This window comes from Lepidochelys kempii, chromosome 3, assembly GCF_965140285.1.
Source record: "Lepidochelys kempii isolate rLepKem1 chromosome 3, rLepKem1.hap1, whole genome shotgun sequence".
In the NCBI taxonomy this organism is placed as follows: Eukaryota; Metazoa; Chordata; order Testudines; family Cheloniidae; genus Lepidochelys; species Lepidochelys kempii.
The window spans coordinates 37,850,073-37,875,986 of NC_136382.1; the positions used below are offsets into that span (position 1 = coordinate 37,850,073).

General features: G+C 40.9%; 1 protein-coding gene across 1 annotated transcript in view; it reads left to right on the forward strand.

Annotated features, from left to right (window-relative positions):
• Positions 1 to 25,914, forward strand: part of PXDN (peroxidasin) — a 158,909-nt gene that overhangs the window by 49,655 nt on the left and 83,340 nt on the right. Inside the window, exons 2-6 of the mRNA XM_073336142.2 lie at positions 871 to 942; positions 2,527 to 2,598; positions 17,571 to 17,642; positions 24,546 to 24,617; positions 25,266 to 25,337. Coding sequence (XP_073192243.1) covers positions 871 to 942; positions 2,527 to 2,598; positions 17,571 to 17,642; positions 24,546 to 24,617; positions 25,266 to 25,337 — 360 coding nt within the window. The remainder of the gene's footprint in view (positions 1 to 870; positions 943 to 2,526; positions 2,599 to 17,570; positions 17,643 to 24,545; positions 24,618 to 25,265; positions 25,338 to 25,914) is intronic.

Genomic DNA, 25,914 nt, shown 5'->3' on the forward strand with positions numbered 1-25,914 from the left:
GGTTTAACTCAAAGCGTTCTACATCTGCAAGTGTAGCCATGCCCTGAGACTGAATGGCAAGATGTAGGCTCCAGAAATGCTTTACTGTAAGCATTTAAAACTAGCGTGGTGATATTCTCTTTGTATTGCCCATACTGCAGTAATCTGAATAAAACATTTGTTAAAAACAGAGAAAATGGAATTAAAACAAAAACAGCTTGTTTAATGTAGTTAGATTTATACTTTTCATAAGCTACACTAGATAAGTCATTTTCATCTTTGTTGTTGCGGGGAAAAAGAAAATGTTAATAGCTTATGTCTCTTGAAAGCAATCCCCTTGCTGGCCAGACTGGCAGACTCTCTGGCTGTCCTTATACCAACTCTTCTTTTGTCCTCCTTATTGTCCTTCCTTAATATATTCCCTCCCCCATTCTTTCCTCATTTTTTCTCAAACAGTTTCTGAAGACAAGAGATATCTACACTTCATTCTGGAATGTTTAAATTCCAGTTCTAGGAGACTATCTATGCTAGCTCAATCACAATTGGAGCTGGAATTTACATCTTCCAGCTTGAAGTGTAGACATACCCAAAGAAAGACAGTAGAGTTTCCACCTGCTAGGAGATGCTCCACTGAGGAAGTGAAGACCCTTCATGATTAATGGCTGCTATTCAAAGGCTTAACAACCAAGCTCGAATACTGCCCTTCACAGACCACATTGTCTGACTGTACCCATTTTTGTTCAGCCCTCATTTTAAATGAGTTTCACCCACCCTCCCCCCATTTGGTCATGAGGTATGAATCATGCACAAAGGCGAGGACCCTTTGCCAAAATGGTGACCCACAGTAATGTTTTTCATACTGATGTGTTTTTGTTTTTTTTCCCCCCACAGAGATCTACGGTTTAATAGAATTAAAGAAATTCAGCCTGGAGCATTTAGACGGCTTAAAAACCTGAACACACTGTAAGTTATTTCCCTTGCTCCCCAAAAACACTTCCCCCCCTTCAGTCAAATGAGTTTTCTTAGATTATGTGCCAAATTCTGCGAATCTTACTTAAAAAGTCAGTGTGACTATTCACCTGAGTACAGCTAGCAAGATTTAGCCGAATTGTGAACAAATATACATGTGTCTTTGTTTTTTGTTTTCAAATATGTTGGACACTGTTAAAAGTTTAGAGGCCTCAGAAAACACATGGACAGCCTGTAGCGGAGCGACGACTCACCGGCACTGCGCCTCCTGCTGGTTGTCTGGGAATTAGCTCTTTCCAGGCTCAAAGCACCCTCTGCTGGCCAGTGTCTCGCCTAGCACTGACCCCGTGTCCCTCCCATACCCTGGTGCCCCTTTACCTTGGGGTCCTGTCCCCTGGCAGTGCCCCCACACTCTGGGTCTCAACTCCCAGGGGAACCCCCAACCCTCTATCCCCACCTTGCGTCAGTAGCTACTGCCAGTCATCATCTAGCTCCCACTCACTGGGGCAGACTGCAATCTGTAATGGCCACTCATCACTGGCAAGGGGTTAGGACCTGCTGCCTTCGCCTATCCGCAGGCTGCCCTTCTGCAGCTCCAGTACCTTTTCATAGGCCTTCATCAAGGCCTGCAGCCGGGGGGTTTACCAGGCTGGAGCTCCCCAGCTCCCTTGCCGTATTCCCCAGCACTGCTCTAGCCTGGGTACCTCACTCCCAGGCAACTAGCCCTTCCCACCCCAGGGCTAGAGTGAGACTCTTCCAGCTCCTGGCCCCCAGCCCTTTTATACGGGCCAGCTGGGCCCTGATTGAGCTGGCCACAGCTTTGGCTGCTTCCCCAATCAGCCTAGTCTTTCCCAGCCACAGCCCTCTCCAGGGCTGCTTTTACTGTTGGCTCCCCCAGACAGCCCTCTCTCAGGGCTGTTTTAATCCCTACACTTATTATGAAAGATATGAAAAATATATAACTGCATATTAACAGTTGTTCATAATTGTGTTGTGTTTTTAAACTCTACAAATGTGTAACATCGGATTCTGTAGACCAGCCAGTCATAGCCAAGTTGTTCAAATGCTTCTCCACTGCTGTGTTTTTAAAACTGTGTGGAATACTCTAGTAATTGGCTGGGAAAGCTCAATGTGGGCATCTCAGAGGGCAGCATCTCCTCTTCCAGCCCATAATCTGGACTAGCATTTGGGGAAGAGATTTTTTTCCCCCCTTCTCACCATTCTTGGTACCTGCATGAAGCCAGATTATTTAGGTTTTATGTATTTTTCTTTAATTTCTCTCTCAGTTCGTTAAGGATTTCATTTTCACCTCAATGCAGTAGAGCACTTAAGCACATGATTTTGTAAGGACATATTTAATCACATTTGGATTTAAAACAGAGAAGGCACAAATTCATCAGTTTATTTCTGGTAACAATTGCTAATATGTCATTAGTTTATTTTTGTTTAATCTAGTTTTTGATGCTTGGCTTGTATAAACTTTTGGTCAGACAGCCTGGCATTCTGGGTTCTTTTCAGTTGCAAATTGTTTTAACAATTTATGAATTAAGAAACATACTGTTTTCATTTCTTTTTTAGGCTTCTAAACAACAATCAGATTAAAAGAATACCTAGTGGGGCATTTGAAGACCTTGAAAATCTAAAATATCTGTAAGTGAATGTGACTTTTTTATATCAAAAGTGAATTAAACATGACTTCAGAAATGGGGAAAAATCAAACATAATTTATTTTTATTCACATTCTCAGGTGTCACACTCTTTTGAAAATCTTAAATGTGATTTCTTAAATGTGGGTGGAGTATAAATAGATGGTTTTGCATTTGCTAAAGTAATACTGAGCCTTTCACAGCTATATTGCTGGTTCGAATCCAGGCACAGTTGTTACTAACTGAAAATACTTGCTAGTTACAATAGAAATCTGTGTCGGGATTTGCAAAACATCTGTTAAGGATGGGATTTTTAAAGAAGTTCAGAGTCCAAATCCATATGATCCTTTGAAAATCTACTGTACTGTTTCCTATACTTCACATACACCTCTTCCAGATTTGTGCAGTTTTCCAAAAGATGTTTTCTTTCTATTTTGCATTCTGCTGGTTTTTGTTCCTACATTGTGTTTTATACAAAATAAAAAATTTAACAAGGTCATTTAAAATCTTACGTGTGGATATGCTTTCATTGCTGCTGATCAAAGCTTTTTAGCAATTTTAACAGTTGTGCCATGCGAGTTTAACATTTTTTAGTTATTTAGGTTATGTATGCACCAATTTCTCCTAATTTAAGGAAAATAGCAAAATACAGTCAATAAAATATTGGCCCATTTGTGTAATCAGAACCTGCAACTAAAAACTGGTATGGATAACGAGATGAGTATTCTCCCATGAATACTCCCTCTGGAGTTGGTCCTTCCAATATTGATTTGTATAATATGGGGAAGCTTTACTTTTGCAGCCTTTGGGATATTGAATATACACTGTATAGAAGTAATGGTCTTCTCTCTGAAGCACTCTGATATTGCACCCTTTTCAAAATTACTTTGTGAATTAAAAGAAATCCCCTGAAATAATTCAAATTTGTATAATTACAATATACGAATTCAAATTTTGCGGTATACTGAAATAGCTATATATTGTCCCCACATATTTACTTAGATATATCTATCCACTGTGACGGGGCAAGGACAGATAGCTACAGAAAAGTAGTGGGAGATAGATATATTAGCTCCAGGCTAAACAAATCCCTGGAACCAGGATAAGTTAAACGGCAGCTGCTGCAGGTCAGTTAAGACACCTGAGGCCAATTAAGAACTTTCCAGAAGGCAGGGAGAATGCTAGGTTGATTGGGACACCTGAAGCCAATCAGGGACTGGCTGAAACTAGTTAAAAGCCTCCCAGTTGGTCAGGAGCTGTGGGAGGAAGTTGTGTGGTTGGAGAGACTGAGCAGTACACACCATATAAGGCACAAGGAAGGAGGCCCTGAGGTAGGGGTGAAGTGGAGCCTGAGGAATTGGGGGCTGCTGTGGGGAAGTAGCCCAGGGAATTGCATGTGTCCTATTTCTAAAAGGTCAGCTACCATAGCGGATACTATTAGGGTCCCTGGGGTGGAGCCTGGAGTAGAGGGCGGGCCTGGACTCCCCCCCCTTTGCCCTCTTCCTGATTAATCACTGAGACTGGGAGACCACAGAGACTGCAAGGGAGGATAGCTTCTCCTCATCTTCCTCACTGGCTTATGATTAAAATGGCTCAGTAGACTGTGACCCTTGTCTCTAGAGAGAGAAGGGTTGCGTGGAGGTTCACAGTGAGTCTCTGAGGCTAACGAAATCCGCCAGGAAACGTGGGACCCACGGAGACACAGACAAAGCTTTGTCACACCACATATGCCATCTGTGTGTTAAAACTGATTTAATTCCATGTTGTTTGTTTATGTAAATCAATAAAAACATTGTTTACTAATTATAAAACTGGAAGAAGAAGAGGAGGACCCAATGAAGTGAAATGATGAAGTCAGTTGCAGCACGATCTGTTATACAAATATACTTTTTAACTTATTTTCTGGTGTATGTTTCTATCATAAAGGTATACAGTAATTGAGATAATGTTGAACACAACAATTTCAGTGAAAGTTTGAAAACAAACACTTTTAAATTATTCCCTCCTGAGTGTCCCCAATATATTTGTTGTTCAGATTCTGAGTCTCTAATATCCAGACGATGGTTCTTTCCTTTTCCTCTGCCTCTCTGAAAGCTATGGATGTGACATGGCAGTTGAATAGGATGAAACTTGGCAGTGGACTCCTGATCAATAACAGGGCTTAGTCAGCAGAATTCTTTTTTAAAATCCTTCCTCCATTGTTTAACATAGCCTTTAATAAGTCTCTTTTTAGTTCTGTTTTTAGTTGACTGCTGAATGCAGTATAAACAGACACTGCTATAGTGCAGCCAGAAGATTTGTCAGCAGTACTGATGCTAATCTGGTGTTAATATGTCAGAATGGAACAGTTTGCTTACATAGTAAAAATGTAGTGAGACTGGCCTGCAAGTTTTAGTTAACTAAGTTGTCACAACAGGAGTGGGTCATGACCATGAGTGCCTACCTCGGGGCAGACTGTCAAAAACAGGGAGAGACCCCAAGCTGGTGGTTGTTCTATAATTAAATTTCACCAAGCCAGTAACAAATGTGAACTCCTGCATCACTGTAACAGTCTTAACATGGAATCACAGATAGTCCCCTTAGACTCTCCTATCTTGCCACCCAGACAAACTGGACTTACTGATAAATGGTCACTTACACCAAAAATCACACCACACTCTGGTTGTTTCTAGTCCCAAGAGACCAGTTGCTTACCCCAGGTCAATTGGTACCCTAGATCTTACACCAAAGACAATGCCTGTAGCCAATCCTATAATAAACTTTCTCAAGGTTTATTAATTAGGCTAAAGACATTAGAGAGTTGTTTACATGTTAAAACAAGTCATCTAAATCCTAAGAGTGACAGAGTTGTAGAGTAGTTGTAATAATTCAAAGTTTCTTTCAGGGTGGACCCAGGGGAACTCAGCCTCAGTTTAGAGTCTCTGGCCCTGTCAGAGTTCAAACAGCCAAGAAGACAGAACAGTTTCTTGTGGCTTGGTTTTATATCCTTCATTCAGCTTCCAAGCCTACAGGATGAGGTTCCTTGCTTCTAGTATTTCCCAGATGTGATAGGGCCATTAACCAATCCTTTGTATTGTGATGTTCCTTGATGCACAATCTTATTTTGATAGTTTTTCTGCATAGATGGGGGGTGACAACAATTCCCACGCCTTGGTTCACAAGTTCATTTTCAAAGTTATAAAGCAAAACGTACATATTTTCTTAGAGTGTAGAATACAGACATAACGAGTAAGATGAATGCATGCAGCAATTTACAAGCATTTCCTAGCGTCCAAACACTAAATACATTCTTATAAGACTAATACCTGTTTTGAGCTAAACTAACATAAAGGTGAACTGGTCTGGTCCCCAGCTATGCGTTTTGTCAGTTCTTAGCTAATGCCTGCAGCCGAGGCAAGAGCAAGGAAGCAAAGCTGGCCCCTTAACTCAGAAGGGATCAACTAAAATTTAGGTTCTTTCATTAAGAGCCATAAATTTTTTCACAGAAACATTACCAAATAATCCAAATTATTCTAAAATCTTTAGGTATTATTCAGAAGGGCCCTGATCCTGCTAACACTTACAAACATAAATAACTTTATGCACTTGAGTAGTCCCATTAAATTCAATGACATTATCTGTGTGTGAAATTACTTATTGTGACTCTCCTCAGGGCAGCCCAGAACTCTAAATCACTATTACCCCTCTGCCTCAGTGAGTTTTGTTGAAGAGTAGACTTTTTGTCAGTTCCCTGCCACACCATCTGTCTGCTTCACCAGCAAACTCCTCAAAACTCTGCCAGTTTGAATCTTGCCTTGTAGGCAACTATCAGCAAGCCCCAATTCCCGAGTTTCCCAGCAACATCTCTGTAATCATAGAACCATACAATATCAGGGTTGGAAAGGACCTCAGGAGGTCATCTAGTTCAATCCGCTGCTCAAAGCAGGACCAATCCCCAACTAAGTCATCCCAGCCAGGGCTTTGTCAAGCCTGGCCTTAAAAACCTTTAAGGAAGGAGATTCCACCACCTCCCTTGGTAACCCATTCCAGAGTTACTGTCCAGTCCCTCTCACTGGGTCCTTACAGAAATTGAGTTTGCTGCCTCCAAAGAGCCAGAGCACACACCAGCCTGTTAGTTTGCTTGTGGACTCACTTAACTTCAGTATAGCAGTATAACTCAGATAGTTTATAGTAAAACTAAGAATAAGTTTATTAATAAAGAACAGAGATTTAAGTAGCACTAAGCAAGAGACCGCTATGGTTACTGTTATGGTTTACGCCCCTCGAGTCAGGGCAGCATGGCCTAGCGGCCAGTCTATAGGGGTGGGATGTCCACCAGGGGGTGTGGCAGTCCCAGTAGGGGGGCCCCGGCCCTCCTGACTCCACCGGGCCCTGACCCAGGGTTCTAACTGCGGCATATCAACTTGCCACTGACTCAACAGGTGGGTCCTGCCGAAACACACTGAGGTTTTCCGGTTGGGAGGTACCACGCCATCATCCTCTCTGGGTCACTTCCTACCAGTGTCTGCATTGAGGTATCCCATGAGACCCATTGAGGTATCCCATGAGGCCCAGCTGGGCCGGTCGCCTCCTGTGGCTCCTCCAGTCGCCGGAGTTCAAGTGGGCCCAGGGAGGCTCTGATTTCCGGTGCAGTCAGGTGCTCTGGCTGGCCCGCCACTGGAGCTTCCCAGACAGGTCCTTCCACTGCGGCCTCCAGCCCAGAATGAGCTGGGCTTCCTCCCTTTATACTGCTAGAGCATCTGGAGCATACCCAGTCCCACCGGGGAGGCAGGACTTCCACTGTCAATAATATGGACTTAATCCTGTTTGGGCTAGTGTGGGGTAAGCAGACCCCATCACAGTTACAAACAAAACATCACATTTTCTAGTGACTAAAAATTAATGTTAGTAAGTTACAATCATTGTCTAAGAAGTTTTCTCACTTACATCGTTACCAACATCTCCAGCCCTCCAGGCCAGGGGATCCAACTTTCACAGAATCAAAGGGTGCTGTCCTCTTTGTTCCCCAAGTGATGGGTAACTATAATGTCTTTTTGTTCCCCCTTATATTTTCCAAAGTCCATTGTCTTTGTTTTAGGAGCCAAGAGGGTGTAAATTCAGACCCCTGGTGTGCTGATTAGCTTGGTAGCTTTGTATGCTTTATATGTAAATGTACTTTCATTATCCTCTGCCTGTAAGCAAGATGGTCAGACAGGTAAATCCACATTCCTTTGTCTAGGGCAGGCTGGGTTTATGCACTGCCTCCAAAACACATTTTAAGAACATATTTCCAGCACATAGATATAATTCTTTATACACAAGCTGTACCTATATCACACAATGATTTTTGGGACTATCATGTCACCAGTTTACATTTGATAACTTACATGACACCTCTGAGATACATATTATGACAACAGTATTTTGGGGGTACTGAGTTTGACAGGCCTGATATGAGTTACAGTATGGTGTGCCCTTTGCCAGTGGGCATTGAGGGGCTCTTTGGGTCACACTTGTATGGCTTTTTTTTTTTTTTCAGGATTGGGAACCAGAGTTGTAACTGATATGGTTTACCCACTCTTTCTAGAAAACCTATCCTTTCCTTAAGGAATTTTAGAAATTTGTTTAGGAAAATATTAGCAGTTCTAGATGGTATTTGAAGAAATAACGTCAGTGTCTTTATCTGAGAAAAGTAAATTCTTCTTTCCAGCAAATTCTCACAGAAGTGTCAAATTTCCAATACTTGTACTACATACTTCCTTTCTGAAAGTGAGCCTGCTCTTTCCAACTTTACTGTTCCACTGGAAGAAAGGCTAAAATGGACTGAAGGAGAGTTCCAAAGGTTACTTCAGATCCATAGGCTTTCAAAATTGTCTCTTTATAAAGGACAAATGATAAACAGGATTCAAAAAAGAACTAGATAATTTTATGGAGGATAAGTCCATCAATGGTATTAGCCAGGATGGGCAGGGATGGTGTCCCTAGTCTCTGTTTGCGAGAAGCTGGGAATGGGCAACAGGGGATGGATCACTTGATGATGACCTGTTCTGTTCATTCCCTCTGGGGCACCTGGCATTGGCCACTATCGGAAGACAGGATACTGGGCTAGATGGACCTTTGGTCTGACCCAGTATGGCAGTTCTTATGTTCTTAAATGTTGATGACATGGACACAATTTTACATTCTCCTTTGAGTGCCTGCAGATGCATGTTCCACTCAGGTGTGCACTTGCCAAGTGCACTGAAGCTGGAGAACTTTTCTAGTAGTACTCACAGGGGTGGCAATTGCACCCTCTGACCCAATAGTCCCTCCCAGGAGTGTTTAAGGGCTGCACCATCTTGAACCCCCTGAGTTTCTTCTCACTGCGTAAGGCTTGAGTCACACTTTTTTCTGTCCAGTGTTTCTGGAATTGTTGTATATAGCTACTTAGTTTGTTCATTAGCATAGTCAGTTTAGTAGTAACCTTAGGTGTTTGTTAGTGGTAAGCAATAAATTTTAGACTGCTGTGATGCCCTTGCCAGGTTTTAAACGCTACCTGTCATGGGGTGGTTATCCCTAATAGTGACCCCCACACTCGGTGCTTATTGTGCTTGGGAGAAGGGCCCATTAAGAAAAGGTACTCCATCTGTAAGTCATTTAAAAAGAGAATGCAGGTGATGAGGGATTTGCACCTCAAGCAGCACCTTTTGGAGCAGGCCATGAGACCCATTTCAGTACCAGGGACCTCTGCAGATTGTCTGGTCCCACAGAGACCTTTGCAGCTGACATGGGATATTGTTGCAGACCCGAGGTTGGATATTTCTGCTAGGAGGATGAGAGATCATTCTCCTTCCTTGGGTCCTCTGAGGAAGAGGCCTCATATGGCAGAACAAGGACATTCCAAGGCTCAGAGAGATTTCTCTTCATCTTCTAACTGCGTTACCCAAAGACTCATGGTGCTGGTCATGTGGGATGGAGCTGGGCCCTCTAGCCACTCCCAGATGCTGCATAGAGATCAGTTGGACACTGTACTGTCAATTCCGGTACTAGCCATGGGACATCAGTTGAGTCTGGTACTGTTGATATTGGCATCCGCACAGAGTGCCTCAATACCTTAGTGTACCAGGTGACATCACACCTGGTCTGTTTTTCCCCTTTCTGACTCTCCATTAATTCAAGATGCTTCAGCAGCTGTGGCTTCTACTGTACCTTCGGCTGTGCCTGGTCTGATCTCAGAGCTCTTTGTTACCAGCATCATCTCTCACATTGCCTAAGGTTTGGAGTGCAGGTCAGCCTCCCTTTTGGTATTGAGGAGTCCATTGACACAGATATTATCTTTGGCATTGATGATACCTTCAGTGCAGACTTGAGGATTGGTACCAGCCTGGCTTCGGTGCCAACTGGAAGTGCAATGCCCCTTTCAGTGCTTAGGGTGTTGATTGCGCCTCTGTACTGATACCATTGCCATATTGTCTTTCGGATGAGGCTGGTCATTTGTTTGCTCCATTGGAGCCAGCTCATCTGCTACCACTGGACAGTTTCCAGAGCTCGTTGAGATAGAGTTTATGGATGTCTTCCTCCATTCCCTGACCTTCAAGGCAACACTCTCAGAGATCCTCAATACCACCCTGGGATCACCATCAATACTGAGATTGGCACTGTTCCTGCGGTAGGGACAGGAGCTCTTGGCCCAACACCTAGTGGCCACCAATGCCATATACTTATCCCCCAGTGGCTTCCCTCAGTCTGCAAGGTCTCATTCTTTGGCCCAGGTCAGACCTGTCTGCAGTTTCTCTACTTGAACTACATATGTTGCAGACACAGACTGAGGTCATTCCTGAACCGGTTCAGCCTGAACCTCTCTTACAGGGACAAGTAGTCCTGCAGGAGCCTCCATTTGCCCTGCTTCCTTCCTTTTCCTCTTCACTGGCTGATTCCATGATACCAGATTCTTCTTCCTCTGTGAATGAGGATTTTAAGTCATATCAGGACCTCCTGAGGCATATGGCTTCTGCCTTGGACATTCAAGCCAAGCTTGGGCAGTAGAATATGCATAAGTAGCTGGATATTCTCAAGTCCTCAGTTCCCCAGAGAGTGGCTCACCTGATGAATGAAACTCTTTTCGATCATGAAAAGTCCTTGTGGAATACCCCAGCTTCATTGCCACCTAGAGCAAAGTGTACTGAGTAATGGTATTTTATTCCTATGCATAGGTTCGAGTGGTTCTATTCCCATCCACCCCCTAACTCTCTTGTTGTAACAGCAGTAAATAACAGATCTAGGCAGGAGAGATACAAGTCCAAGCCTAAGGACAAAGTGTCTAAGAGGCTGCCCTTGATCGGGGAAAAAATGTATTTGACTTCACTATTACACTGAAAATGCACAGTGAAAATCATCAGGGCGCTGTTACCTAAATATAACTTTGTCCATTGGGACCGTATGTCTAAATTCACAGAGAAGTTGCCAGAATCCTCCAGGGAAGAGTTTAAGATAATTTATTTTGGAGGACCATCTGGTAGGCCAAAGTATCATTACCAGAGGCTCTGGATGTGGCAAATGCTTCTTTCAGTATTGTGGCATCAGCTGTGACTATGAGAAGGGCCTCGTGGTTACCGAATTCCGGTGTAGCTCCTGACATTCAGGAGAGCATAGAGGACTTGCTTTTCAATGGTCGGATTTTATTTCCTCAGAAGAGTGACGAGACCTTACATTTTTTTAAAGACTCCCATGCTATGTTACGTTCATTGAGGGTTTTTACCTCAGCCACAAAGAGGCATTATTATAGCGGTCAGTAGCAACAGCAGCAATATTATTGCAGCAATTTTTCCGGCAGTCATCCTTCCCCAGCATTGAGCAATCAGCCATTTTGACTTGCAGCATTCCAGTTGTGATCTCCCTGACTGTATCTCCTCAGTTCATGGACCTGCTGTCTTGCTTTTACAGTGATTTGGATAGAGTCACCACAGACAAATGGGCCCTAAGCACAGTGAGGTCAGCTTATTCCATACAATTCCGGTGCATACTTTTTTCCCCACCCACCTACGTGGTCCCTTTTCAGGCACCCCTCTCATAAGCCACTGCTCTTTCAGCAGGTCCAGACCCTGTGTGCTTTGGGAGCTATAGAAGAGGTCCTCCTGCAGCATCAGGGAAAGGGTTTCTACTTACAGTACTTCCTGTTCCCCAAGTCTAAGATACGAGTGAGACCTAGTCTCGATCTCTGCTGTCTCAACAAGTATATCAAATACATGAGATTCCACATGGCTACCCCAGCTACTATTCTTCCTGCTTTGCTGCCCAGGATCTGCAGGGTGCTTACTTCCATATTGTGATTTTTTTTTTTCCAAGCTACAGGAGATTCCTGAGATTTGTCATGGTGGCTTTACACTACTGATACATCATGCTTCCCTTTGGCATGTCTTCGGCTTCACGCATTTTGACCAAGTGCATGTCTGTAGTAGCAGTATACCTCAGAAAAGAGGAATTGATGTCTTTCCATACCTGAATGATTCTTTAGCAAGGGGTAAGTCCAGAGAACAAGTCCTCGTACACATCCAGTGTGCACAAAGTCTCTTTGATTGTCTGAGTCTAACTTTAAACAAGGAAATGTCAACATTAATACCAACTCAAAAATCAAGTTCATTTGGGGTGCCTGGTAGATTCTAAGATTTGGTGTTTCTGCCAAATGAATGTTTTGAGATGATTTGTCACCTGTGTCGGTCTCTCTCCACTTTGACCCTTCAACCACGATCCAGGTTTACCTGAAGCTGTTAGCTCATATGACCACATTCACATATGAGGCCAAGCCTGCAAATTTGCGCCTTCGTCCTCTTCAGAGCTGGTTGAGATTGGTATATCCCCAAATTAGTCAGTCATTGAACAGTTTAGTGTGAATACCATTGCCCGTCCTGGAGTCCTTAATGTGCTGAAGGGATCAGGTCAATGTCTGCAAAGGGGTTTCTTTTGCTCATCCTCTTAAGACCAGGACCTTAGATATCAATGGTTCCCCAATAGGGTGAGGAGGCCATCTGAGGGCATTGAAGTTGCAAGGTTTGTGGACAGAGCATGACGCTTATCTTCATATCAAGCTATTTATAATGCGTGCAGAGCATTTTGGGCACAGATCAAAAACACAGCGGTTAACATACTTACCCACAACACCACTATAATGTATTATGTGAAGAAGTTAGGGAGGAGCCAGCTCCAACTAGCTTTGCCAGGACACAATAAAGTTCTGGCAGCTCTGTGTCAAGGAGAGCATCATTCCCTCAGCCGCTCATTTACGAGGAGCCCAGAATTACTTTGCTGATCATCTCACCAGGAATTTCTCCCAGAATCTTGAGTGGTGACTGAAAAGCAGTGTTCTGTGATCCATCTTCAGGGAATGACACGTTCCTGCTATTGACCCATTTGCAACAAAGGACAACAAGAAGTGCCATCAACTTTGTTTGCAAGCAGGTCTCAGTCAAGGCTCCTTAACCGATGCATATCATCTGATTTGGTGGTCGACACTGATGTATGCTTCCCCCAATCCTATTCATTCCTCTGGTCTTCCTCAAGCTGATGCTGGATCATGCCAGACTGATTCTCATTGCACCAGCTTGGCCAAGACAATGTTGGTTCTTCAACCTCCTCTATCTTTTGGTTTGTCTTCCCATTCCCATTCCTATTCCTTTTCCTTTTCACCCTGACCTACGGACTCAATGTTATGGTCAGATTTCACATCCAATGCTGATCAGTCTGTATTTCACAGCATGGATGCTGTGTCGTTAGTTAAGGAAGAGGAGTGCTGTTCCAAAACTATTTGACAGGTAATAGTAGAAAGCCCTTACTAGGGCTACTTATTTGGCTAAGTGGAAATGTTTTTCAATTTGGTCCCTAGCTCGGGGAATTCAACTGATGCATGTCTGCATTCAGGACACTTTGGAGCATCTGTTACACCTTCAGTCCTTTGGTTTATCTCTCAGTTCACCGAGGGTGCATTGGGCGGCAATTCTGGTGTTTCATCATCTGGTCCAAGAGAAACCAGTTTTATTGAACTCCATAGTAGTGAGATTTCTGAGAGGGATAATTTGTCTCCTTCCCACTGGTGAAGAGAGTGATTCCTTTGTGGGGCCTTAGTAGTGGGCTGGCTGTCCTCATGGGTCCTCCATGTGAGCCCTGGGCAACTTGTTCTCAGTCTCTCAAATGCCAAAAGACAGTGTTTCTTGTCATAATTGCTGCTGCGAGGAGAGTTTGAGAGTTGCAGACCCTAATGGCTTCCCTATACTAATTTTTTTTTAAGACAAGATGGTCTTGGGGCTACATCCTAAATTTTATGTAAAGGGATGTCACAATTTCATCTCCAGTCCAGCAATATACTTATCTGTATTTTTTCCCCAAGGCTCACTTGACCACAGATGAACAGCATCTTAGTTCTTCGGTTGTGAGATGAAGCTTGGCATTTTATTTGGAAAGAGCTAAGCCTATTCATTCATCACCTGGATTTTTTATTTCTGACGCAGATTGCATGAAGGACCAAGTAGTCTCTGCAAACCGTTTCAAGGTGGATATCATTCTGCATTATTATGGTGTATGGGATAGCTTGGACTTTGCTTGGGGCCTTTTCAAATAAGCTCATAACCTCTCTGGAGGCAGAGTTGATTGTATTCCTCTATGATGTTCTGATATGGGACATTTGCAGGGCTGCTCCTTGGTCTTCCCTATATACTTTTACCAAACATTATGCTATTATGACTGCAGTTAGATCAGATGCAAACTTTGGAAAGGCAGTTCTGCAGTCCTTCTTGAAGTAGGCTCCAAGCCTGAACTCCATTAGTTACAGCTTGCGAGTCACCTGAATGGAATACATGTCTGCAAGAACTCGAAGAAAAAACCGATACCTACCTGTACGGTAACTGTTGCTCTTTGAGATGTGGGTGGAGATCATACATGACAAATGCGTAGAAAAAAAAAACACAGAAATTGGGCTTGTTTTTGACTTAATTAGCTTGTGAGCTGCTTGTTGGCTAATTTTTGGCTTGTTGCTTGTTTTGCTTGTAGCTTGTTGCTTCTCTTTTTTGATCGGCTCCTGGCAAGGAGAGGCAAACAGGGGCGGGTGTCAAGGTGGGGCAAGAGGGGAGAAAGTCAGGGTCACACAGTGGGTCCACCACAGTCCCTGACTGCACGCCAGGGGGATCTAGTCACACAGAGTGTTGGGGTTCTTAGGGATCAGCTTGTTTTGGCCTTGTTTTGAAATGGAATTAGCTGATTTTTGGCTTACTGTGACAGTCAGGGTGCTTATTTACCACGTGAAAGTTGGCAACTGTGGTGCAAATGCGTATTCCACAGCCGACCCTCCATCCTCTCTGCGGGGAATCAGAGTGGGACTGCCCTTAAATTCCCATTGGAAGAATTATGGGGCCAGAAGGCGTCAGCACCACCCTTATAAATAGTGCTAGGCAAAGTTCTGCAGCTTTGGTGTGCTGGGTGTGCACACGTCTCGTGGAATACATTTCTGCACTCTCACCTTGAAGAGCAACAATTACAGTACAGGTAGGCACTCTGGTTTTTTCTGTATACCAAAGAAAATTAAGTATTTAGAAAGTAGAATCATAGAATATCAGGGTTGGAAGGGACCTCAGGAGGTCATCTAGTCCAACCCCCTGCTCAAAGCAGGACCAGTCCCCAACTAAATCATCCCAGCCAGGGCTTTGTCAAGCCTGACCTTAAAAATGTCTAAGGAAGGAGATTCCACCACCTCCCTAGGTAACGCATTCCAGTGTTTCACTACTCTCCTAGTGAAAAAGTTTTTCCTAATATCCGACCTAAACCTCCCCCATAGAATCTTTCTATATGTTCTAGCCTTCCTGTTTCATAAGAAGAAGTACACTTTATTTGGTAGGTGTGTAGCTGGGGTTAGTTATTTTATTTTTTAAATCAATGACAGCTACATTGCCACAATCTCTCTAACCCAGTGATGCTATATTGTCTGAGGTAATAATATAACTTCAAATTCTGATGGTAAAAGTAGGACAAAATGAATTTGATTTCTGTTAGACAACTGGCTTTGTTTTGCTTTGAAGCCTTTTATTTCAATTTCAGATTCTTAATTTTTGGTAGCGATTCTTTAGCCAATGTGCAACCCCAGACCTCCCCAAAAACATCTCATTATAGGTAACCTAGGCCTTATCCATATCATAGCTAATTCACATGTTTGTTCTGCCCTGCAGTAACTCTATATTACTTTGGTTACATGCTCTCCCTCTGCAATGTACAATGTAAACACAGCAGTTAAAAACGAAGACTAGAATATTGTCTTCATTTATTAACTAAATAAATGATACAGTGTATGTTTTATTCTTTCTGTGCTTTGTTACTCATTATATACGTATCTGCTTTGTTCACTTCTGTTAAATGATTGGGTTGACCTGACAGTAGCAGTGGCGCAGAAAGATGGGGGAAAAAAACCCCCTAAACCCTGTAATATATGCAAGGACTTGTGCAATGCTCTGGTGGGGAAAATTCCTTCCGTACCCTCAGCAGAAACAGTTTACTTTCAGGAGAGAAGGTACTTGTCAGATGCAGACAGGGAAACTATTCAGGCACAATGTGCAGCACTGGAAAAAAGGAGGTGCAAGATAAAAAGATAGGGAAGTGTGTGGGGAAAATGTGAGTAGAAATGCAGCTATGATAAGATTACAAAAAAAACCCCCAAAACCTTACGGATGAGGACAAGGAGTTTGAATATGAACTGGTAGACAGGAAGCCATTCAGGGAGCTCAAAGCAGGGGATGAGGTGCTCATCATTCTGGGAGATGGTTATTTTTGCAGAGAATTTGGGGCATGCTGGCTGAGGGAGAAGTGAGAGGTCCGAGGCCAGACATCAAAGTTACAATAATCAAGGAGATAATGACCAGGACATGGAGAATAGTTTTAGCAATGAGGAAGGAACAGATTTTGGAACTATTAAGATGGAACAAGTGGCAAGATTTAGTGAAAGATTGGATATGGGGGAATGGAGAGAGAAGTAAAATGTAATACCAAGGCTACAGTCTTGGGAGACTTCTTCAGGATCCTCCTCTCTAGATTCCCTAATATACACACACTGTCCCTCACCAGTTAATACAAAATGTAGCTGCTGTTATTATCTTCCTTGTGTGAGGAGCTGATCATGTCACTCCCCTCTTTGAATCTCTCCAGTGGCTCCCCATCTGCTCTTCCATACTTATATTCGCTTGTCAAGTTTTGTGTCACCCTCCAGGAACATTCCACACGTCTGTCAGTCTCTCAAACAATCTCTTCCATGACTCTCTTCACTCAAGATTCAAGTAACGTATAGAAGGTTATGAACTTGTTTGCAAGGGCCATATCCCGCCCGCTTTTAAGTCTCACATAAAAATCCATTTATGCTAGGCTGCCTACAGTGAATCTTATTGATATATAACAAACCCCTTTTTGTCATTCCCTTTCTCTGACCGCTGTCTGTCTGCCATCCATCCCTACACCGTGAACTCGATGGGGCAGGGATTATCTTTTCCTGAGTATTTGGAAAGTGCGCACCTTACTGTAGTTGCTACTGCAAACAAATAATAATTGTAGAATTTTGTTCCCCCAAACTCTCTGTTCTAGTAAAGTGTATCCACATGTCACTAATACAGGGGTGGGCAAACTTTTTGGCCTGAGAGCCACATCTGGGTATGGAAATTGTATGGCAGGCCATGAATGCTCATGAAATTGGGGTTGGGTCAGGAAAATGCGGGCAAAGGAAGCTCTACAAGGGCATGGTAACAACCAGAAGGCCAAAGGCCCTCCAACTACTTGTGTCAGGACATAGAGGGCCCCCCAGTTTTCTGTGCCTTTTCTGGTGGGCCTGGGGAATGGATTCTCAAGCAGGAAGCGTTGTTAGTGTGTACATGTTTTTGTTTTGTTTTTCTAATATGTAGTAGAAAAACTGTCTTCATGTGTCGACTTAATTCTTCTTTTCCACCTTAATGTAGCTCTTGTTTGTGTACTAATATTACTGATTGTTTCTTGTTTCAGCTATTTGTACAAGAATGAAATCCAGTCAATTGACAGGCAAGCATTTAAAGGACTTGCCTCTCTAGAACAACTGTAAGTGCCTTTTCTCTTCTGTGCTGTCATCTACGTGGTTGCCTTTCAGAGGAAAAGTGCACGTCTTGATCAGTATTTTCTGCCTGCATGCCTTGCATGTCTGCACTGGAATGGGATATTAGTCAAACATTGTTATAATCGTTTGCATGTGAAAAAACAAAATTGATCAGTGTCAAATTCTTCATTTCTATGTTTGTCTTTTATTTGTGATTTACATTCCAAGTGTCCTAGTGTACTATGTAGTAGACTTGGAGAAGAAGCATGATCACAGACAAATATTGAAAACAATGTGCATTAATTAGAGATTCAGGGTCTGATTCTGCTTTCGTCTACATAGGTTTTACAATGCTCCAACTCCTATGACTGCACTGGAGTTGCTCTTGTTTTACACTGGTGTAAATGAAAGTTTGAATCGAGCCCTGAAATTTATTTCAGTGCTTTTCTCTTTCATTTAAAAACCCTTTTAAATTAAAATATGAATATTATTGATACACATGTGGCTGATCATTGCCATATATTGGGGGAGGCAGAGGGTGGGAGTGGGAGTGGTATCCTCATTGTCTGTAATGTGGAAAGCGTTTCAGTTTTCTGCTAGCAACATTGTGTAAGCTATTGTTCTTTTACTGAGTTTCAAGTGAAGAAGAATTTAATTTGAAAAAGAATGGAAAATAGCCTGTACTAGTACAATTAAAAAGGAATGTATTGTTTTGGCTATGTGTTTGATTATTCACAGTTTACTTAATCAGAAAACAGTTCACCATTACACAGTAATTCAAGAAGTACTTGGACTGGTAGAAGCAGCGATAACTAAATAGATAATATTGCAGATCTGTTTGCAAAGTCCTGAAGTCTTAAATTTCCATTCATTTTGCAGTGGATTTTTGCTTTGCAGGGTGAATTTCATTGTCTGTCATTGAGTTCCTATAAAAGAGAATCTCCTTTCCTGTAGGGCAATAGGAATTTTGAGTTTCCAGACTATATTCATATGTCTGTATTTATACTATACATACCTGTCTCTGCATTTTTATTCGTCATATGAAGTTTTATATGCAAGAAAACTACACACACACACCATTTATACAATCCATATACGCATATTTTAGAGGGCACTTGGGTGCATTTTAGGGGAACAGGTTCTATTTAGTTACTAAGTGTGAAACACATATGATAACTGTCATTTGTCTCCTTAATGCCTTTCTCTTCCTCCCTCTCTAGCACTGGTTACTGCAGAATACTGACAGCAACTGGTAGTGCTTGCTTACATGCTAATAGCAAATCTTATTTTCTTCATAGTACATTAATTATTTAGGTGCGCCTGTTAAAGTACTAACTTCTGTAAAATAGTAAGCTTTCAGCTTATTCACAGGTGTGAGATGCTATAGGTAGCAAAAGACAGGTTTTCCCATGCACTGCCTTACTAGTGATCTATCTGCATTATGACTGGGAGATCTAACTCTCCGTGGGGGTAAATATCGCATACTTTATGTTCCTCTGGTTTAGATCTCAATTGTGCACAGACTCTCTGGTTTGAGAATTGTCATGTAGTATTTAATTTAAGACTGATGGTCTCAAGTCATTACTTATCAACTTCATTTCCATATGGGATTGAAGAGTCTTAGAACTTAGATTTTGACAGTTTCCGTTTTAGTTGTAAAAGTGTGGAGCGACATCTGAAGTCCTGCTTCACTTGGATTATGTTTGTTACCCCAAGCAGTGAATATAACTTAGTTGCTCTTTTGAACAGTCTCCCCATTATGGAAACAATATAATTCTGTTAAATGTATATGCTAATATTACATCTTATATAGTACTTTTAATTTGTGTATATTAAAAGGAAGGGGAAGTATTATTATCATCAATTTACAGATGTGGAAACTGAGGCACATATATGAAATGTTTTGCCAAAGGTTACACAGCAGGTCAGTGGCAGAGCTTGGAAATAAAATCAAAGTCGTCTGATAGTCTAGCGCCTTATCCACAACACTGTGCTGCTTCACTATATTCAGATCAATACAGGCTTCTTATTTTCTTTAATTATTAACGAATTTCCTTCCTAGGTTTACTGACTAAGCCAAATTTTGGACTCCAGTACACAGTGAAACTCCTTCTGAAGTCCTGAGAATTGCATGTACATATCGAAAGGAAAAATTTAGTTCATAATATTTGTTTGGCATTCACACAGAATGAAACTGGAAGTTTTTGTGTGTGTATATTTTATTGTTACTCTATTCAGTTAAAATTTATATATGTATACATTTTAATTTAATAGAGTAACAGAAAGTTTTGTTTGTTTCTTACCTGTGTTCCCTTAAGTTATGATGTTGAGAGAGAAAAAACAAGTATAGTTAGCCCCCTATGATTGTCTGCAGGCAGGATTCCACTTTTCCCATAGGCTCTTTGGCATCATCCTCACCTAATGACTCATTAGAAACCTCCCATTCACCCTCCGAATTCAGCAACTGGAGTAGCATCTCTGGACCAGATTCTGATCTTTTTTGTACCAGCGTAAATCCAGTAAAGTCAGCAGGGTCGTGCATCCTCAACACCACTGAAAAATCAAGTCAAATTTATTTAGATACCTGAATATTAAGTCAGTCATGGCAAATTGGAAGTGCCACAGATACCTAATGTGATGGATGACAGATATTTTTTTAGCCCTGGTCACAGAAGCTGATTCCTTAATAAAATGAAATTCTGTGCTTGTATGTATTATATCCTGTGGTCTCTTCCCCACATCTTTCCTCCCAAGTAACTAACATATTCTAAAGAGCAATGCTATAGTACTTTTCGCACAAGGAGAATAAAACCTTTTCTGTGAAATCCTTCTAACAAGAGAATCCTTCCTTTCCATAATGCTAATTGAATTATTGAAGTTTTAGCTATTTAATTTTAGTAGAATGTTAATTATGTATATGATTTTCATATTAACATACTTCTGCTTGTTATAACTTCACCTGTTCTAATATAAGAGCTATGCATTCAGCCTGCATACAGATGTACATGTTCTTTGTTAACTGAGTTGTAATAGAGTGAAATCTTACATACTATACTACAGTTTCTGAAACCAATATTTATCATGATTTTTTCTATTAAGTTTTCTGTGGTTTTGAAATGTTGGTATAAAAAGATGACAACTTCTTTGGAACAAAGACTGCCTTTTTATTATGTGTTTGTACAGCATCTAGCATAATGGGAACTTGATCCTTGATTGGGGCCTCTATGACTTGGGTACCTAGATGCTATGGTAATATAAATAAATAATAATAGTAATAATAATACTACATAATATGCACTAGCACAATACCTATAATAAATAGTAATAGTAAAAGGGGAGCATTTTGCAAAACAAATGCAGAAGTTCTTTTGATCAGTTTTGAATAAATCTGTTCACAATGGCCTTTTTAAACACTCAGTGTAATATTATTGCTGACATACTTAAACATTCAGTACATAATTGGTATTAACTATGGGTTTAAACACCCCCTCTAACCCCCCCCCCCCAAAAAAAAAAAGATCTGGAGGTATTATTAGACAAGAACAATTGACAGATTTCAAACTATACTACAGACTATAAACTTAAACTCAGTCCGTATTCTAGAGTGCTTGCACCATATAGCTGTCCATTGTAGCTGATGATGATACCATGGCATGATGTGTTCTCATGTCTATGATGCGTGAATGCCTGTGCACTAAGTTTTTTAAGTGAGAAGACTATTGCACAGAGGCAATCTCACTCTCTCAGCTGCTGAAGTCAAAGACTAATGGCATGCGGGGATGCAACAACTGGTGGTTGTCTTCAAGATATGAAATCTGCTGCCCAATTGATTGCAGTTAGTTTGTGGATTATATTGTTGCTAGCCTTTATGTTGGCAGTGGTCTTCATCAGATCCAGAACTACTCCAAGATATTTCAGGAAATCCTTGTGCCTGAATTTGGTGTCACAGAAGGTGACATTCAGGTGCTTCTTTGCATGTTGGTTGATCAGATGGAACATGGAGACAGCTGTTTTTGAGGATTAAGTCATAGTTGCCATAACCTGTAAGACACCTACAGCTTGATCAGATCTTATGCTAGGGTGCTTGCGCTTGGGTGAAAGTACTCATTTGAATTGAGAGTGTGAGATCATCTGTGTATCCAAATTTCAGTGACTAGGTCAATGGATATAAATATTAAAGAACAATGGTGCCAAGATGGATCTTTGTGTGAGCCTGTTTTTCATTAAACAAGGTAGGCTGGTCTGTTTTATTAGATGTATGCAAAACTTGTGATTGGTGAATTTCAAAATACTTAAACAAGGAGGTTTATATGGGTTGTTGGTACAAACAAAAGTGAATAAGAGTCATAAATAATAGAGCACAGTACATAGAACGAGGAACTCTAGAGTTCTAGTCGTAGTCCTAGTTTTGGAATTGAATTTGTGACCTTAGCCTCTACTGGAGCTAGTCAAACTCTTAGTTGCAAATAATTTCTTCTTCTTTAGATTTGGCCCCTTCTCTAGCCATGGATTGCCTGAGAAATAGATCAGGATTTATATTTTGTTATTATTCAAAATTAGTTCAAATAACTTCACAAATATATTTGAGTTTATGGCTAGTTATGAATTATTCATTATCAAGTAGAGTATTTCTGTAGTTTAGCTGTTTGGCCTGGTTTCTGATTCTGTGACCTAACGTCTATAAACCACGTGAGTGCCTGAAGAAACTGAGATGTTAAATCTCTCAGGAAAAGGATGGAGAGTACTTTAGGGAGAGAATCAGAGGAGACAAAAAGGGGAAAGGATTTATTGATACTGAAGGTCTGCCCTATCTTCTGCACAAGAAATAGCTATGTATTTTGATAGTATGAACCTTTATGCATATGAATGTATGTTGGCTAGGTACACTGGCTCCAGGTGTAAAAAAATTCTGAGTTCCTCCATGATTTAGCAGAGAGAAGGTCACAAGCCAGATTTATTGGCTGTCTAATAGATTTGACATTAAAATTTCACTTGTCACATTAACCTAGTCTTATTGCTTTGACTGTTTCTCTGGTCCCCCTGCTGGGACCACTTATTGGCGTACACTTTCTCCTTGATGATAGTGCTGAGGCTGATGTGCCTCTTTCCTGTCAGCAGCCCATCAACATTGGATTGTTGGACACTTGTCTGGTTGCTAAACCATGTATGTGGCCCTGTACTGTGAAAGGAGTAGTTTTACAGGGCAGTGGTTTCTGAGATTATTTATCCCCACTGTTTTTTTTTCCCCATCCCTCTGCCCACTTGATTTCCAATATCTGGCCATGTGGACCTTGCTTTTTGGTCTGGAGCTGAAACATGGTCAGAGTGTTTCCAAGAAAGAGTTTCTGCTCTTTAAATGTCTTCCATCTTCTCATGCTGAGGAGTTGTTTTTTTGGTGGTGGTTTTTTTTTAGTTTGTTTTTAATTACTGTTTTTTCCATATTTTCATTAAGCTCCTCCCGAAACATTCATGTGGGGGGAGAAAAGTGGGGCAGGATGTAATCAGCATCTGATTACAAGCATATTCACAAATCCTTTCCCAAGCTGCTCCCACAGCTCTGCTTCCTGTTTACTCATCTGTAAAGTTTGGTTAACACATTTCTGACAGAACGGTTAATTCTCACTAAAATTTATAAACCAGTATGAACCTAACCTTGCAGCCCTTGATCATGAATAGCCTGTTACCATTAGTGGAACTATTCATGTGAGTAAGGATTGCAGATTCAGACCTTCCATAAGTGCCAAGCATTTTTTTAATATCCAAGGCTTTTGTACTCCAGAAGGAACTTTTAATAGCCAATATAGACACCAAATAGAGGGTATCTTTTTCTTTTTAATGTTGCAGTTAGATGTCTATTCATACATCAGACAGTAATAACTATTGGGTAAACTTTTGCAGAGGAGATCTGTCCAGTTGGTGATACAGCCCACCTGCACTGATTTTGTGTTTATGAATTTGTCTGAGAATAGTATGCTTCTGGTTAGAGGAGAGGAGTGTTTAATTTTTTTTTTTAATTTTTTTTTTTTGGAGAGGGGAAAAGAGGAGGTTAGAATTGCCACAACTTACTGATAGGGCAGTGTATTACAGGCAAAAGACCTCTCTTGGGACAGCATCTTTGGAAAGGTTTCAGTCATTCTCATGACATTCAAAAGGCTGGATACCAAAAACTGTTTGCATGTCCATTGAAGGTTGCAAATCTTTACCAATAAAGCTATAACTTCTTCCTACAGAAAATTGTTTCGTATTCATTTATTCAACTTCATAAAATAAATCAAGTGACTTCATATGGTGGTCTGGGTGGTAGGATTCTCTAGGAAAATATGATAGTTGAAGGAGAGAGGGTCAGAAAATGTAAAGCCAATATTTCTCTAAAAGCCCTGATCCTACTGTAAATAAAACAAGTTTTATTACATATTAACTGGTTGATCCAAAACTTGTAGAAAAGATACTGGTTTTGCATTTCTAATATTAGTTGATAATACCTGTCTGGCTTTTTATGAAAAAAAATGGTTTTTTGGATCTGTGAGCTTATGTTTTTTGCAAATACTATAATCTGTCTTTTCTTATCAGTCCTATGATACACGTGGGCTTACTGATTGTCCCATAAGATTTTTGTAAATATTTAGTTTTGACAGAAGATTGTTTGAAGTATGATGAGTTGATATTAATATATTGTTATTTTTACCAATATAATAGCAACTTTTAAAACCTTCCTATTATATAAGGCCTCTTTCTTTCATGGAAAAGTGTATAATCCAAAAGACAATTATGCTATTACATTATTAACCTGTAGTCATTTACAGATGTGTTCGGCAGCATGAGAAGTCCTTTACATACCAAGTTTCTAGCTGCACAGTACTACTTTCATTAAATACATTTCAGTGATGTTTTGTTTAAAACATTTACAGGTATCTGCACTTTAATCACATAGAAACATTGGAACCTGAATCCTTTACGCATCTTCCAAAACTTGAAAGACTGTAAGTTTTATTTTTGTTTGGAAATGTTGGTAAACGGCAGTAGTCAAATAGCTTCTTTGTCTGACCCAGATCAATAGTGTGGAAAGTGAGAAAAAACTTTCTTATCTTTAATGCAGCTTTTATTTTGTACTGAAACTTTCATGGTGTAAGACACTGAGGAGCAAAGTGCTGAGCACCTTCTGGCAAGTGTGGAGCACCTTTATCTCCCAGTGACTTCTGGTCAGGCCCTAGATTGGGGAAATGGTTTAATAACACAGTTTTGTGTACAATTTTCAATCTCAAAATGAGTTCAAAACCATTCTGATTGACGTTAGTCTATCATAAAATAGACTGTACGAAACATGACATAGGATGATTAAATTTTTGTATAAATAGCTTATTTGATTACTTCCCCCCACTTGTCTGTCATGTTTTATGTAGTTTTGTCTCCAGTGTTGACTAAAAATGTTTCTTTCTTGGATGGAGGAGGAGATGAGGAAAGGGAAGCCTTTTTTTAAAAAAAAAGTAGCAGAAGAAAGTTGATTTAAAAAATGCTTATTTGCATGTTGTAAAATTCGTATCTCTTTAAGGAATTCCAGAAGAATGTATATGGAATGAAAACATTTCAAAATCTGAACTCGTACATGAACTCCTCTGTGTTTTTAACAGATTTTTGCATAATAACAGAATAGCTCATTTGGTTCCTGGGACATTTAGTCATCTGGAATCTATGAAGAGACTGTAAGTAAATTAAATGTACATACAGAAAGAATTGAAATAGTCTAATTATACTTATGTCTTATCTTAAAGTGTTCACGTCCTTTGGCAGTCTGTTCCACTGCCTAATTGTTCTTACCATTAAAGAACCTAGTCTAAACTTTTCCTTCCATGGTCTATATTCTCCAGTCTTTTGTGACTGTGACTAAACCCCTTCCTTGCTTTATTATCTTGAATTTATGTATAGACTGTGGCCTTGTCTGCAATGAGTCTTCTGTTTTGTAGACTAAATAAACTCAGCTTCTACAATCTTTCCTCCTACTGTTTTAAATTCCTTTGATCTTCTTTTATAAGATTTGTTGCCCATTGTATTTTCTCGAGGTTGCTTTTTCTAGATCCTTCCTAAACTGTAGAGACTAGGCGTAAAATGATCTAAAGTGATGTAGGCACTTTGGCCCAAGTTCACAAAGGGACGTAGTCATTGCAACACTTAACTTTCAGGTGCTAGCTACCCAGTGGAATCTTCAAACCCTGAATTAGTTGCCTAGGCTGCCTATACAATGAATGAAGAGAGATAGAAGCCTAATAATGGGCTCCACAA